Raw genomic sequence first — 13,510 nt, 5'->3', positions numbered from 1 at the left:
ATGGTTCTATGTAGGAAATCCTTCCCTAATCCAAGAACTTAACATCTTCTGTGTTTTATCCTAACTTTTACAGTTTTGCGTTTTATATTTAGGAATTTTTATGTGGAATTTGTTTTTATAAATAGTATGAAGGAGCTGTATTTTACTTTTCCAAATAGACAGCTGCTTCTCACAATGGCATATATTGAATAGCCTGTCTTTCCCCAATTTTATCATATACCAGGTTCCCTCATATACACGAATTATTGCTAGATTCTCGTGCTGTTCCACCAATCTATTTGTCTATTCCTAAGCCAATATAAATACGGTTTTAATTATTAAAACTGTGTGTTACGGTTTGATACCTAGTAGACCAAGGATTCCTTCCTTCACTGTTCATGCCATGAATTCTGCAATATGGATTTTAGGATGAGCTTATCAGGTTTCATTCAAAATCCTCTTGGGAAATTAATTAGGACAAATGGGTATATATTAGTTTGAGGAGAATTGATCTCTTTCCAATACTGAGTCTACCTATCTTTCCATCTGCTCAGAGTTCCTTTAAATAGAGTTTTCATCTTAAACAACTTCCACAATTTTTGCGAGGGTATACTCCTGGGCAGTTTACATCTTTGTTGCTTTTGAAAATGGAATCTTCTGTTTTCAGCTAAATTTCCTAACTGGTCCTTGCTAGTGAAAGAAAACCAGGAAACCTATTGATTTTTTTCTTGCTTTGCCTCCCACCATCTTGCTGAACTCCCATTAATTGAGCTCTCATATTTTACCAGCGGATTCTCTTGATTATAATTCATTCTGCATGAGTTATTTTGAAGATAAAAGCCAATTTTAGCTCTAAGAGAAACCAAAGAAAACGATTTCTGTCCACATTCAAAATGTAGCTTTATGGGAAGGCAGGAAAATATGTAACAAAATCCAAATAGGGCATGTATCTCAGAGGGGGGATCCAGATCACAGACAGCTACCTCCTCCAACCTGGGGATTCCTCTTGTAGTAGTCTTTTCCCTGCCAACATTTTAGAGGGTTTGCATGACAGAAACTGATCCTCTATGAGACTGACTTTTGCTGTTCTAAGATACTATTTGATCACAAGATAAATGAAAAAATACAGGCAGTATATTAACTTACCTCTACACAAAACTTAAAATGAATGCCTTGGGAATCATAAAATGAAATAATTCGATTAGAGAGTGTCACGGTAATGAGAGACCAGTGGACTTCCAGGTGAATAGGAATCAACAGAAGACTCTTTTTAAACAAATCCACCTGATTAAAAAAAAGAAGAAGAAAGAAATGCAGCCATCACCACAGACTATCCAAAACAACAATGGCAGCAGCTTCCATTTACTGACCTTTGACCTGCCCACGGCCATTTAAAAAAACAAGTGGTGAAGCCAGAATTTGAACCCAGGTCTGAATCTAAAGCCCATGCTTGTAACTACTAGGCCATAATACACAGTAAGAAAACTGAAGATCTAGAAAGCATCATTTCGAATTTAACCTGATACACCTGTACATACACCTTTTCAAGTAGTTAACATTACTTAGCTTCTTATTTTTATGCTTAATTTTCTTGTGTACATATTTGATCTTGACTCAATTCTTATTTAAAAAGGAATCATGCGGGGCGCCTGGGTGGCTCAGTCATTAAGCATCTGCCTTCGGCTCAGATCATGATCCCAGGGTCCTGGGATCAAGCCCCACATCGGGCTCCCTGCTCAGCCAGGAGCCTGCTTCTCCCTCTCCCACTCCCCCCGCTTGTGTTACTTCTCTAGCTGTCTCTCTCTGTCAAATAAATAAATAAAATCTTAAAAAAAAAAAAAGGAATCATGGTATTAGAAAATAGCACAGACCATAAGCCTTCTTTTTATAGACTCCATATAGTTAAGATCATGGGCTCAGAAGTAAGTCTGGTCAAGTTCAAATTGTGCCTCCTCCACTTACTGGCAAGATGACTTTGGCAATTTCTGTAGTTTCTTTGTGCCTTGATTTCCTCAACTATAAACTACAGATAACAGTATCTACCTTATGAAGCTGTTGAGAGTGATAATACATATAAGATGCATAAAACTGCTTTCACACATTATATGTAGCCAGTGAATCTTAACTACTACCATTATCACTACCTCCGGTCTCCCAGATGTTGAAATTAAGAAAAATATCCTTAATAATTCTTTCCACATCCTTTACAATCTAGAAATATTTACTCTTCCACTCAGAATCCCAGTTGTGGATTGGATGATAAAGTAGTAGGTGCTCAATAAACATCTGTAAAAAACTGAATAAATTTTTTTCAGGTATTTTTTGAGAGTTTTTTTGTTTTTTGTTTTTTGTTTTTACTGATTCCTTCGGTTAAAACAACACAAGACTATTTTGAACTACATCAGATTCTTAGAAGGTATTTCTCAAGCCTTCCTTGCTTTCTGATTATTTAGATAATGTCCTGCTCTAGATGAATCTTCTACTAGTCAACATGATCTTGGAGCAAAGCACTTTAGCAGTTCTACTTTTCCAATTTCTGCATCCATAAACCTGAGAAGTGGCGTGGACGGAAGGAAATATGAGGACAGCTGGTCCTTTCCAATGCATAAATTGTGAGTATCTAAAACAAGGAATCACATCTAAAATACATTATTAAATGAGACCAAATTTACATTCTTCTCAAAAAGAAACTTTTTAATTAAAAAAATTTTTAAATAAAAATTAGGAAATACAGAAAAAATACACTTCAGTGTGTATCTTTCCAGATTATTTTTCTTTTTAATACATTTTCTCAACTTTTTTTTTCCTCTAAGATTTTATTTGAGAGAGAGCATGTGTGAGAACACGAGTGGGGTGAGGGGCAGAGGGAAAGGGAGAATCTCAAGCAGACTCTGTGCCGAGCACAGAGCCCAACGTGGAGCCTGATCTCATGACCCCTGAGATCATGACCTGAGCCGAGACCAAGAGTCGGACGCTTAACCGACTAAGCCACCCAGCTCCCCCAACACACACACTTTATACATATAATTAAGGGTGATATATGTGGAAGATACCAATTATTTATTGCCCTCCCTATAAAAGGAGTACACAGAACTGCCTGATGTTATGTAGCTTCACTGTCCCTTCCAGGTGAAGAATGTAGTCCTGTCATGTGATTTGCTTTAACCCATGCTCTGTAAACAGAAGTGAACTTACGTCATGATCAAGCTGAAACTTCAAGAGTCATCATGTGGCCCTGAGACTGTTAATGTCTCAAGATTGATGCTGTTCCTTCACTCTGGGTTCCATTTAAGGAATAAAGATGAAAAACCATGGGAACATCTCCTTGGATGCAGGAAAAGCATTTGATAAAACTCAACATCCATTTAGGACTAAAAACTCTCAGCAAACTAGAAATAAGAGCAAAACTTCTTTAACCTGATAAAGAGTATCTACAAAAAAAACCCTACAGAGGTGCCTGGGTGGCTCAGTCAGTTGAGTGTCTGACTCTTGGTTTTGGCTCAGGTCATGATCTCTTGGGTCGTGGGATTGCGCCCTGAGCTGGCCTCTGCACTCAGTGGGGATTCTCTCCCTCTGCCCCTCCCCCCACTCACGAGTGCTCTCTTAAAATAAATAAATGAATCTTTAAAAAAACCAACAACAGCAACCCTATGACTGACATCATAAATAGTAGGGAAAGACTGAATGCTTTTCTCCTAAGATTGAGAACAAGGCAAAGTCCCAGCCAGTGCAATAAGGCAAGAAAAAAATGGCATACAGTTTAGAATGGAAGAAATAAAACACTACTTACAGACATGATTATCTATGAAAATCTAACATCTACAAAAAAGCTCCTAGAAGAAGAGCACCTGAATGGCTCAGTTGGTTAAAGGGATGACTCTTGATTTCAGCTCAGGTCATGATCTTATGGTTGTGGGACTGAGCTCTGCGTGGGGCTCCGTGCTCAGCAGAGAATCTGCTTGAGATTCTCTCTCTCTCCTTCTCCCTCTGCCCCTCCCCCAACACGTATGCATGCTCTAAAATAAATCTTAAAAAAGGAAAAAAGCTCCTAGAATGAGTGAGTCTGGTAAGGTCAATGGATACGAGGTCAATTCACAGCAAACTAGAAGATAACATTTTAAAAATTCTGTTTATAGAAATTTCAGAAATACGAAATCCTTAGGGTTATATTTTTTAAAAATGTGTAAGACCTGTATCCTAAGAATTACAAGATATTGCTGAGAAAAATTAAAGAGCCAAAATAAAGGCAACATATACCACATGGACTAGAAGATTTAACAGTGCTAAGATGTCTATCCTCCCCAAATGAACATATAAACACAATCCCAATCATAATCCAGCAGATTTAAAAAACACAGACTGACAAACTAATTCTAAAATTTACATGAAAATGCAAAGGACCCAGAATTCCCAAACCATTCTGGAAAAAGGATAAAGCTGGCCAACTTACTGATTTCAAGACCTACTATAAAGATACAGTAATCAAGACAGTGTGGTATTAGCATTAAGAACAGAGAGATCAATGGAAGAGAACATACAGTGCAGAAATAGACCCATATATATATGTGTGTGGTCAGTTGACTTTATACCATGGTGCCAAAGCAACTAAACTAGGAAAGAGAAGTCTTTTCAATGCAAATGACATTGGAACAACTGGATATCCATATGGAGAAATCCTCAAAATTAAAGATCTTTACCAAAACACATGGTTAAAATAAGTAGAAAAGCCACAGAGAGAAATCACAAAATCTAGACCTCACAAAGGATTTATATCCAGAACAGTAATAAGCCTCTCTTTACTACAAATCTTTTCATTCATATCACCCATCCATTTTTTTTTTTTTTTAAAGATTTCATTTGACAGAGAAAGACACAGCGAGAGAGGGAACACAAGCAGGGCGAGTGGGAGAGGGAGAAGCAGGCTTCCCGCTGAGCAGGGAGCCCAATGTGGGGCTCGATCCCAGGACCCTGGGATCATGACCTGAGCCGAAGGCAGACGCTTAACGACTGAGCCACCCAGGCGCCCCTCACCCATCCATTTTTCTATTTAGTTGGTGGAGTCTTTGTCTTACCCATTTGTATAAACCCTTTATATATTAAGAAAATTAGTTCTGTGACATTAATGGCAATTTTGTTTCCAGTTTGTCTATTTACCTTGCTATTTTCCATTTGGGTTTTCATTTTTTTGAGAGAGAGCAAGCATGCGCATGCTGACTGGGGGCAGGGGAAGAGAATCTTAAGCAAGCTCCACACCCAGCACAGAGCCTGACCACGGGACTTGATCTCACAACCCTGAGATCATGACCTAAGCTGAAATCAAGAGTGGGATGCTTAATCAACTGAGCCGCCCAGGCGCCCCTACACTGCTCCTATTTTAAATACAGTTATTTTTCTTGTTACGTAACTGAATTCATTTTTCTTTTTAAACTTTTAAGTTGTACACAGAATAGACTTAGCTACCCTGAGATTATTTTTTAAAGTTCTTTTATGGATTTTCTTAGTACTTTGTTTTATTTATTTATTTTTAAAAGATTTTATTTATTTGACAAAGAGAGACACAGCGAGAGAGGGAACACAAGCAGGGCGAGTGGGAGAGGGAGAAGCAGGCTTCCCGCGGAGCAGGGAGCCTGATGCGGGGCTTGATCCCAGGACCCTGGGATCATGACCTGAGCCGAAGGCAGACGCTTAACGACTGAGCCACCCAGGCGCCCTGTTTTATTTATTTTTGTCGCATTCAAATCCTTGGTCATTCTGTAATTTATCTTGATGTAATCTAATTTAGTGAGTATTTAATTCTTCTATTTTTCATTTTTTCTTTAATGATAAAGGCATTTATGGCCATTAACTTTCTTCTCAAACCAGCTTTTATTATGTTCCACAGTGCTTGGTAAGATGTGTTCCCCCTTTCCATCCCTTTTTAGACAGTTGGTATATAATTTCCTTTTTTTAATTTTTAGATCCAAGTGTTTTATATTCAGTAATATGCATATCTGTAAAATTTTCAGATTGTTAAGATTTTTTTGGCCACCTTTATTATTTTTGACTGAACTGTGATCAAAGAATAACATAGGTAATAATTTTCTATGTGGCCAAATGCATGATCAATTTTTACAAAATCTAGTATATATCTATTAAACCAAATGTAGTACTGGTTGTATTATTTTTACTTATGATTTTATTTTATGTCAACCTCATCTGTCCCACTATGACAGGTCTCCTGCTATCACTATTTTATCAAGGTCTCCTTCTGTAATTTTGTTATATTTCTATATATTGAAATTTTATCACACAGTTTACCTTTTACCTTAATATCTACCTCATCTGTTCCTGATACTGCCACTCCTTCTTTTTGTTTACCACTCCTTTCTTTTGGTTTACATTTACCTAGTACCTCTTTAACTGTCACTTTATTTCCAACCTTTCTTGTTCATTTTATGTTTGTTATATACAGCATATACGGGCATACCTCAGAGATATTTTGGGTTCAGTTACAGACCACTGAAATAAAGTGAGTCAAATGGTTTCCCAGTACATGTAAAACTTGTTTACACAAACTGCAGTCTATTAAGTATGCAGTATTATATCTAAATAAATTATATCTCAATTAAAAAATACTGCTAAAAATGCCAACCATCATCAGTGCTAACTCGCTTTCAGCGAGCCGTAATCTTTTTGCTGGGGAGGGTCTTGCCTCAATGTTGATGGCTCCTGACTGATCAAGATGGCAGTGTACTGAACGTTGAGTGGCTATGGCAATTTCTTAAAATTGGATAACAGTGAAGATTACAGCATCGATAGAATCTTCCTTTCACAAACAATTCCTCTGTAGCATGCGATGCTACTTGATAGCATTTACCCACAGAACTTCTTTCGGAACTGGAGTCAATTCTCTCAAACCCTGCTGCTGCTTTATCAACTAGGTGTAATACTGTAAATCCATTGTCGTCATTTCAGCAGTTTTCACAGCATCTTCACCAAAAGTAGATTCCATCTCAAGAAACCACTTTCTTTGCTCATCCATAAGAAGCAACTCCTCAGGACGCCTGGGTGGTTCAGTCAGTTAAGCATCTGCCTTCGGCTCAGGTTGTGATCCCGGGGTCCTGGGATGGAGCCCTCCATCGGGCTCCCTGCTCAGCAGGGAGCCTGATTCTCCCTCTGCCCGTCCCCCAATTATGTTCCGTCTCAAATAAAATCTTTTAAAAAAAAAAAAAAAGGGCAGCAACTCCTCTTCTGTTTTATCATGAGATTGCAGCAATTCAGTCGTATCTTCAGGCTCCACTTTTTTTTTTTTTTTAAGATTTTATTTATTTGAGAGAAGTAGTACAAGTGGGGGGAGGGGCAGAGGCAGAGAGTCTGAAGCAGACTCTGCACTAAGCACAGAGCCAGCTGTGGGGCTCAATCTCATGACCCTGAGATCATGACCTGGGCCAAAGCCAAGAGCTAGACGCTTAACTGACCACACCACCCAGGTGCCCCATTCAGGCTCCACTTCTAATTCTACTTCTCTTGCTATTTTCCCCACATCTGTGGTTAGTTCTTCCACTAACGTCTTGAACCCCTCAAAGTCATCCATGAGAGTTGGAATAAACGTATTCCAAACTCCTGTTTATGTTTCCATTTTGACCTTTTCCCATGAATCACAAATGTTCTTAATGGCATCTAGAATGGTGAATCCTTTCCAGAAGATTTTCAATTAACTTTGCCCAGATCCCTCTGAGGAATCTATTTATGGCAGCTACAGCCTTATGAGATGTATTTCTTAAATAATACGACTTGACAGTTGAAATTACTCCTTTGATCCATGGGCTGCAGAACAGAGTTTATGCAGGCATGAAAACAACATTAATCTTGTTGGACATCTCCATCAGAGCTCTTAGGTAATCAGGTGTGTTGTCAATGAGCAGTCTTATTTTGAAAGGAATCTTTCTGAGCAGTAGTTCTCAACAGTGAGCTTAAAATCTTCATTAAACCATGTTGTAAACAGATACGCTATCAGCCAGGCTTTGTTGTTCCATTCATAGAGCACAGGGAGAGTAGATTTAGCATAATTCTTAAAGGCCCTGGGATTTTCAGAATGGGAAATGAGCACTGGCTTCAACTTCAGGTCAACAGCTGCATTAGCCCCTCCCTAACAAGAGAGCCAGCCTATGCTCTGAAGCCAAGTATTTTGACTTCTCTTTAGCTATGAAGGTCCTAGACGACATCTTCTGTCAACAGAAGGCTGTTTTATCTGCACTGAAAATCTGCTTAGTGTAGCCACCGTCATGGATTATGTGGGCTGGGTCTTCTGGAGAACTTGCTGCAGCTTCTCCATCAGCACTGCTGCTTCCCCTTACACTTTTATGTTACGGAGAAGGCTTCTTTCCTTAAACCTCATGAACTCACCTCTGCTAGCTTCCAACTCTTCTTTTGCAGCTTCCTCACCTCTCTCAGCCTTCATAAAATTGAAGAGAGTTGGGGCCTTGCACTGGATTAGGCTTTGGCTTAAAGGAGTGTTGTGTCTGGTTTGATCCTCTGTCCAGACAACTAAAACTTTTGTTTTATCAGCAATAAGGCTATTTTCACTTTCTTGACATTCATGTGTTCACTGGAGTAGCACTTTTCATTTCCTTCAAGAACTTTTCTTCTGTGTTCACAACTTGGCTGTTTGGCACAAAAGGCCTAGCTTTCAGCCTATCTTGGCTTTTGACATGCCTTCCTCACTAAGCTTAATCATTTGTAGCTTCTGATTTAAAGTGAGAGACATGTGATTCTTCCTTTCACTTGAACACTTAGAGGGTTAATTTCACTTGAACACACTTTGGTGTTACTGGCCTAATTTCAATATTGCTGTGTCCAGGGAATAGGGAGGTCCAAGGAGAGGGAGAGAGATGGGGGAACAGCCAGTGGGTGGGACAGTCAGAACACACATAACATTAAGTTTGCCATCTTATATGGGTACAGTTCATGGCACCCCAAGACAATTATAATAGGAACAAAGATCACTGATCACAGATCACTATAAGAAATATAATAATAAAAGTTTGAAATATTGCAAGAATCACCAAAATGTGACACAAAGACACAATGTGAGCAAACGCTATTGGAAGCACAGCGCCAACAGGATTACCTGATGCAGGGTTGCCACAAGTCGATTTGTAAAAAGCGCAATATCTATGAAGCACAATAAAGTGAAGCACAATAAAAGAACATACGCCTGTATGTGGCCTGTACCACTGGATGGGCTGCAGTGGTGTTTATACAAGAAAAATTAAGGATAACTATTAGGGGATTGTTCAAATTAAAAATAGATACCCATATAGTGGGATGCTACTTAACCAAGAAGAGTGATGTCGATGAGGAAAGATGATCATATACTGTACTTGGAAGTCATCTTTCACATTTCCTTCTCCTTCATTCCCATAACCAATCTATCACCCAAGTCCTGTTAATTTTACTTCCCAGATCATACATTTGTGTACATATCCCATCTGTCCTACCATTCTAATCCAAAGTACCATCAACGGTACTTTACAATGGCCTTCTGTTCTACCCATATCAGCTTTGCTCCCACACTCACCCATTTTCTTCAGTGCTGCTAGAGCAAAGACTACAAATTGGATGATGTCACCTAAAACCCTTCAATAGATTCCTATACATTTAGGATAAAATTCAAAACCTAGACCTTAAGGTCCTATATCTCTGATCAGGTTTACTTCACGCCACTCTCTTCTTTGCTCTCTGCATTCCAGCTACGCTAGCTGCCTCACATGCTTCTACCATCATAATATAATAATCATCACTGTGTGTTTACCATGCGCTTAATGGTTTACACTAATTATTTCATTTAATCCTCTCAACAAGATAAATAGTCATGGTACTACCACTTGACAGATGAGGAAACTGAAGCTTAGAGGAATTCAGCAATCTGCCCAAGGTCTTACAACTTGTTAAGTGGCTGGCCTAGGATCTGAACCTAGCTCTGAGTCCTAAGTTCATTCTGTCTATTCCCCCAGATTTGCACTCTTCAACCACGTTTCATTTATCTTGGAGTTACTGATGATGCTTTGCACATATTACCTAAATAGCAGTGTTCAATCAGGTGTTTGTACTTAGCAAAAAATTACTTCCATCCATAGCTACTCAAGACTTTCTCTTAATTTCTATAACCCATCCAGTACAAAAAAGTGAAATGCTACAGTATCTCTAGACCTATGACTGGAATTTGAACTCACTGGTAATCTTGTCAAAATATCAAAAATAGAATATAAATAGGCTTTTAAAGTAATGTTTCTGGCATTAGTCAATGGCTACAGAGAGAAATTAAGGTTGGAAGGAGAAATTAAGGTTAGGGATTACTCTGATTTTATCATTTTGTTTTATAAATAGCATTCTAAAGCCCAGAAAAATTGTCTTGTCCAACCTGCACAGCAAGCTAATAGCAATGCTGGAACCATGAACTTCCAGCCCAGTGCTTTCAGTTAGAGAATATTCCAATCAGCTGGATAGACTCAGAATTTTACTAGTATCTCCTGTTTCAAACAATAAGATGTAAAAAAACCAGAACTATCGTATTAAAAACAACTATCATATTAAAGTTTTTTTAAAAGAGTCTGTTTCTAATTAATATCATATTGACATTAAAGTTGTTATCCTTCTACTCTAAGTGGCTTATCTGCATTTCAGATTTAGAATCAAAAAGAAATAAAGGGAATACCTTTTTAGTCCATCTTTTTACTCCATTATATCCTTTGGTTACCAGCTGTCTGTGAAAAAAGCTGTTGAAGAAGTGAACCTAGAAGAGACATCAAATACAAGCATCCACATTATATTAAGCTGTGCCCAGATTTAACTTCAAAAGAAAATGGAAATTAAAAAACCCTTGTATGTAAGATAGACCAAAAGGTGAGGAAAAGGGATGCCTGGGTGGCTCAGTCGGTTAAGCATCTGCCTTCGGCTCAGGTCATGATCCCAGGGTCCTGGGATCGAATCCCACATCGGGCTCCTTGCTCAGCGAGGAGCCTGCTTCTCCCTCTGCCTGCCACTCCCCCTGCATGTGCTCGCTTGCTCTCTCTCTGACAAATAAAAAATCTTTAAAAAAAAAAAAAAAATCTAAGGAATATCAAAAATTACATAACGTTAAAAAAACTCAATATACAAGGATTCTCTCCTGAAGAGTAACTTTTCACTTACTTTGTCTGGGACTGCATCCATTATCAGCTCACCGTACATATTAATGACCTATAAAAAGCCAACATAAAACCAGCTTACTAACCCTATACAATTCATAACATCTCACACAGAATGAGTAACACTGACAATGTTAACATTTGGCTACTGGGGTGAATGACTCACTTCAGTAAGGGTAAAGAATCTTTGATTCCAAAAGATAACTGTGAGGCCAACCCAAAGATTAATTATATTTTATGGTCCAACATCCTCCACAACTTTTCCACACCAAGAACCTACAATATACTAACCTGGTCATTCAACCAATTCTGACCATCCAGAGTTGCCAGATCATCCATATCCAGCATGTGCTTATTGTAGAAGATGCGGAAGTTGCATTTTTGATGTCTGGCCCGATAGTTTGTTATTTCTCTATTGATAAATGGTTTTCTGAAAAAAAAAAAGATTTTGAAAGAAAAGAAACATGAATTCCACTCAATTTATTGCTAAGTATCTACTTTTTTTAATTAAAAGTCCTATATGCCAATAATTTTATTTTCAAGGGCTTAACTTAAGCATTATTGACAAACCTATTAGAAAAGTCTTCGTTAAAGACGTCTTTTAGTCTTCCAAGGACATCTTTTTCACTGAGTGGGACCAAACTGCCATACTTCTTCATAACCTCATCTAGGAATCCTTAAATAAAGGAAGAAAAATTACAATGGAAAAAACATTTCCAGATAAAGTCATTGTCCCAATACTTAACCTATACATAACACTTACCACACATTTAACCTATATTATTGTATATTATGCTATAAAGAAATCTTTTTAAAGTTATGTTTTGTAAAGGCTAAAATAAAATAGATCAGGCCCTCACCATTCCAATCTAAAGAGAAATGCCCAAAGGTATCATTTCACCTTGGCTTTTTAAGCTACTGATGCTTAAATGGAGGGAATGGCTAGCTAGAATGAAAGACTGACATCCTTCAGTGCTCGCTTCGGCAGCACATATACTAAAATTGGAATGATACAGAGAAGATTAGCATGGCCCCTGCGCAAGGATGACAGGCAAATCTGTGAAGCGTTCCATATTTTTCAGAGAAAGACAAGTATCATATGATCTCATCGATATGAGGAATTCTTAATCTCAGGAAACAAACTGAAGATTGCTGGAGTGGTGGGGGGTGAGAGGGATGGGGTGGCTGGGTGATGGACATTGGGGAGGGTATGTGCTATGGTAAGCGCTGTGAATTGTGTAAGACTGATGAATTAGAGACCTGTACCTCTGAAACAAATTAATACATTATAGGTTAAAAAAAAAAAAAAAGAAGATAGTAGGAAGGGAAAAATGAAGGGGGGTGGAATCAGAGCGGGAGACGAACCATGAGAGACTATGGACTCTGAGAAACAAACTGAGGGTTTTAGAGGGGAGGGAGGTAGGGGGATGGGTTAGCCCGGTGATGGGTATTAAGGAGGGCACTTATACACAAACAATGAATCATGGAACACTACATCAAAAGCTAATGATGTGATGTATGGTGACTAACAAAATAAAATTAAGAAAAAAAAAAAAAAAAGACTGACATCCTTCAATAGCTTAACCTTGAAGACGAATCCTACCACCCGAAGAGTGAAATCTAAAGGGTTTAATCACCTGGTTAAATGTGTATCACATTTGGTAACTGAAGGAGTTATCGTTTTAAAAATCACAATCACAATTTAATTGTTGATATCACGGTCACTGTATTATTTGGTAAATGTGTGTGAATTTCACATCTCATAGCAAGGGACAAATGTAAGGCATTTTTAATATCATATAATTTGGTGGAGTTACTATACTCCTGATACCGAATAACCCTATAAGGTGAACTTACTGGGTAACAGCTGGGGAGGCACATTTTAAGAGGGGAAATAAAGGGTGACCTCTTGGCCAGAATATAGGATAGTCTTCAGGTGGCTTCCAAGAGGATCCACTGAAGAAACATACCCAAAAAGGTCCTAGGAAATAAAGGGGCGCCTGGGTGGCTCAGTTGTTAAGCATCTGCCTTCCGCTCAGGTCATGATCCCAGGGTCCTGGGATCGAGCCCCACATCGGGCTCTCTGCTCTGCAGGAAGCCTGCTTCTCCCTCTCCCACTCCCCCTGCTTGTGTTCCCTCTCTCACTGTTGTCTCTCTCTGTCAAACAAATAAATTATAAAAAGAAAAGAAAGGCTCTGCCTAGATCTTCTAGGAGAACCCTTCACGGACATAAACACATCTCACTGGGACCAGAAGTAAAATGGCAGTCAAATAGCACTATCATAAACCAAGCACTAATACATCTCATTTCATCCTTATAACTACCCTGTGTAAGATAGCATCTCTATTTTGCAAATGGAGAT

General features: G+C 38.6%; 1 protein-coding gene and 1 non-coding gene across 6 annotated transcripts in view; one reads left to right on the top strand and one right to left on the bottom strand.

The window, feature by feature from the left end:
* SENP5 (SUMO specific peptidase 5) overlaps positions 1 to 13,510 on the bottom strand; it is a 52,453-nt gene that overhangs the window by 7,529 nt on the left and 31,414 nt on the right. For 4 of the 5 annotated variants that reach the window (XM_078067473.1, XM_078067468.1, XM_078067480.1 and 1 more), the window contains 5 exons: positions 11,718 to 11,823; positions 11,439 to 11,577; positions 11,152 to 11,199; positions 10,676 to 10,753; positions 1,126 to 1,263 (listed from right to left, as the gene is read on the bottom strand). In XM_078067473.1, coding sequence (XP_077923599.1) covers positions 1,126 to 1,263; positions 10,676 to 10,753; positions 11,152 to 11,199; positions 11,439 to 11,577; positions 11,718 to 11,823 — 509 coding nt within the window. The remainder of the gene's footprint in view (positions 1 to 1,125; positions 1,264 to 10,675; positions 10,754 to 11,151; positions 11,200 to 11,438; positions 11,578 to 11,717; positions 11,824 to 13,510) is intronic. The other variant, XM_078067481.1, reaches the window with a different exon arrangement.
* On the top strand, positions 12,120 to 12,226 carry LOC118545653 (U6 spliceosomal RNA). The gene has a single exon (XR_004922186.1). It is a non-coding gene; the product is annotated as a U6 spliceosomal RNA (small nuclear RNA).

The sequence above is a fragment of the Halichoerus grypus genome, chromosome 1 (assembly GCF_964656455.1).
Source record: "Halichoerus grypus chromosome 1, mHalGry1.hap1.1, whole genome shotgun sequence".
Lineage (NCBI taxonomy): Eukaryota > Metazoa > Chordata > Mammalia > Carnivora > Phocidae > Halichoerus > Halichoerus grypus.
The sequence above is the reverse complement of the archived record's forward strand: the minus strand, read 5'-3'. Positions and strand labels throughout refer to the sequence as shown.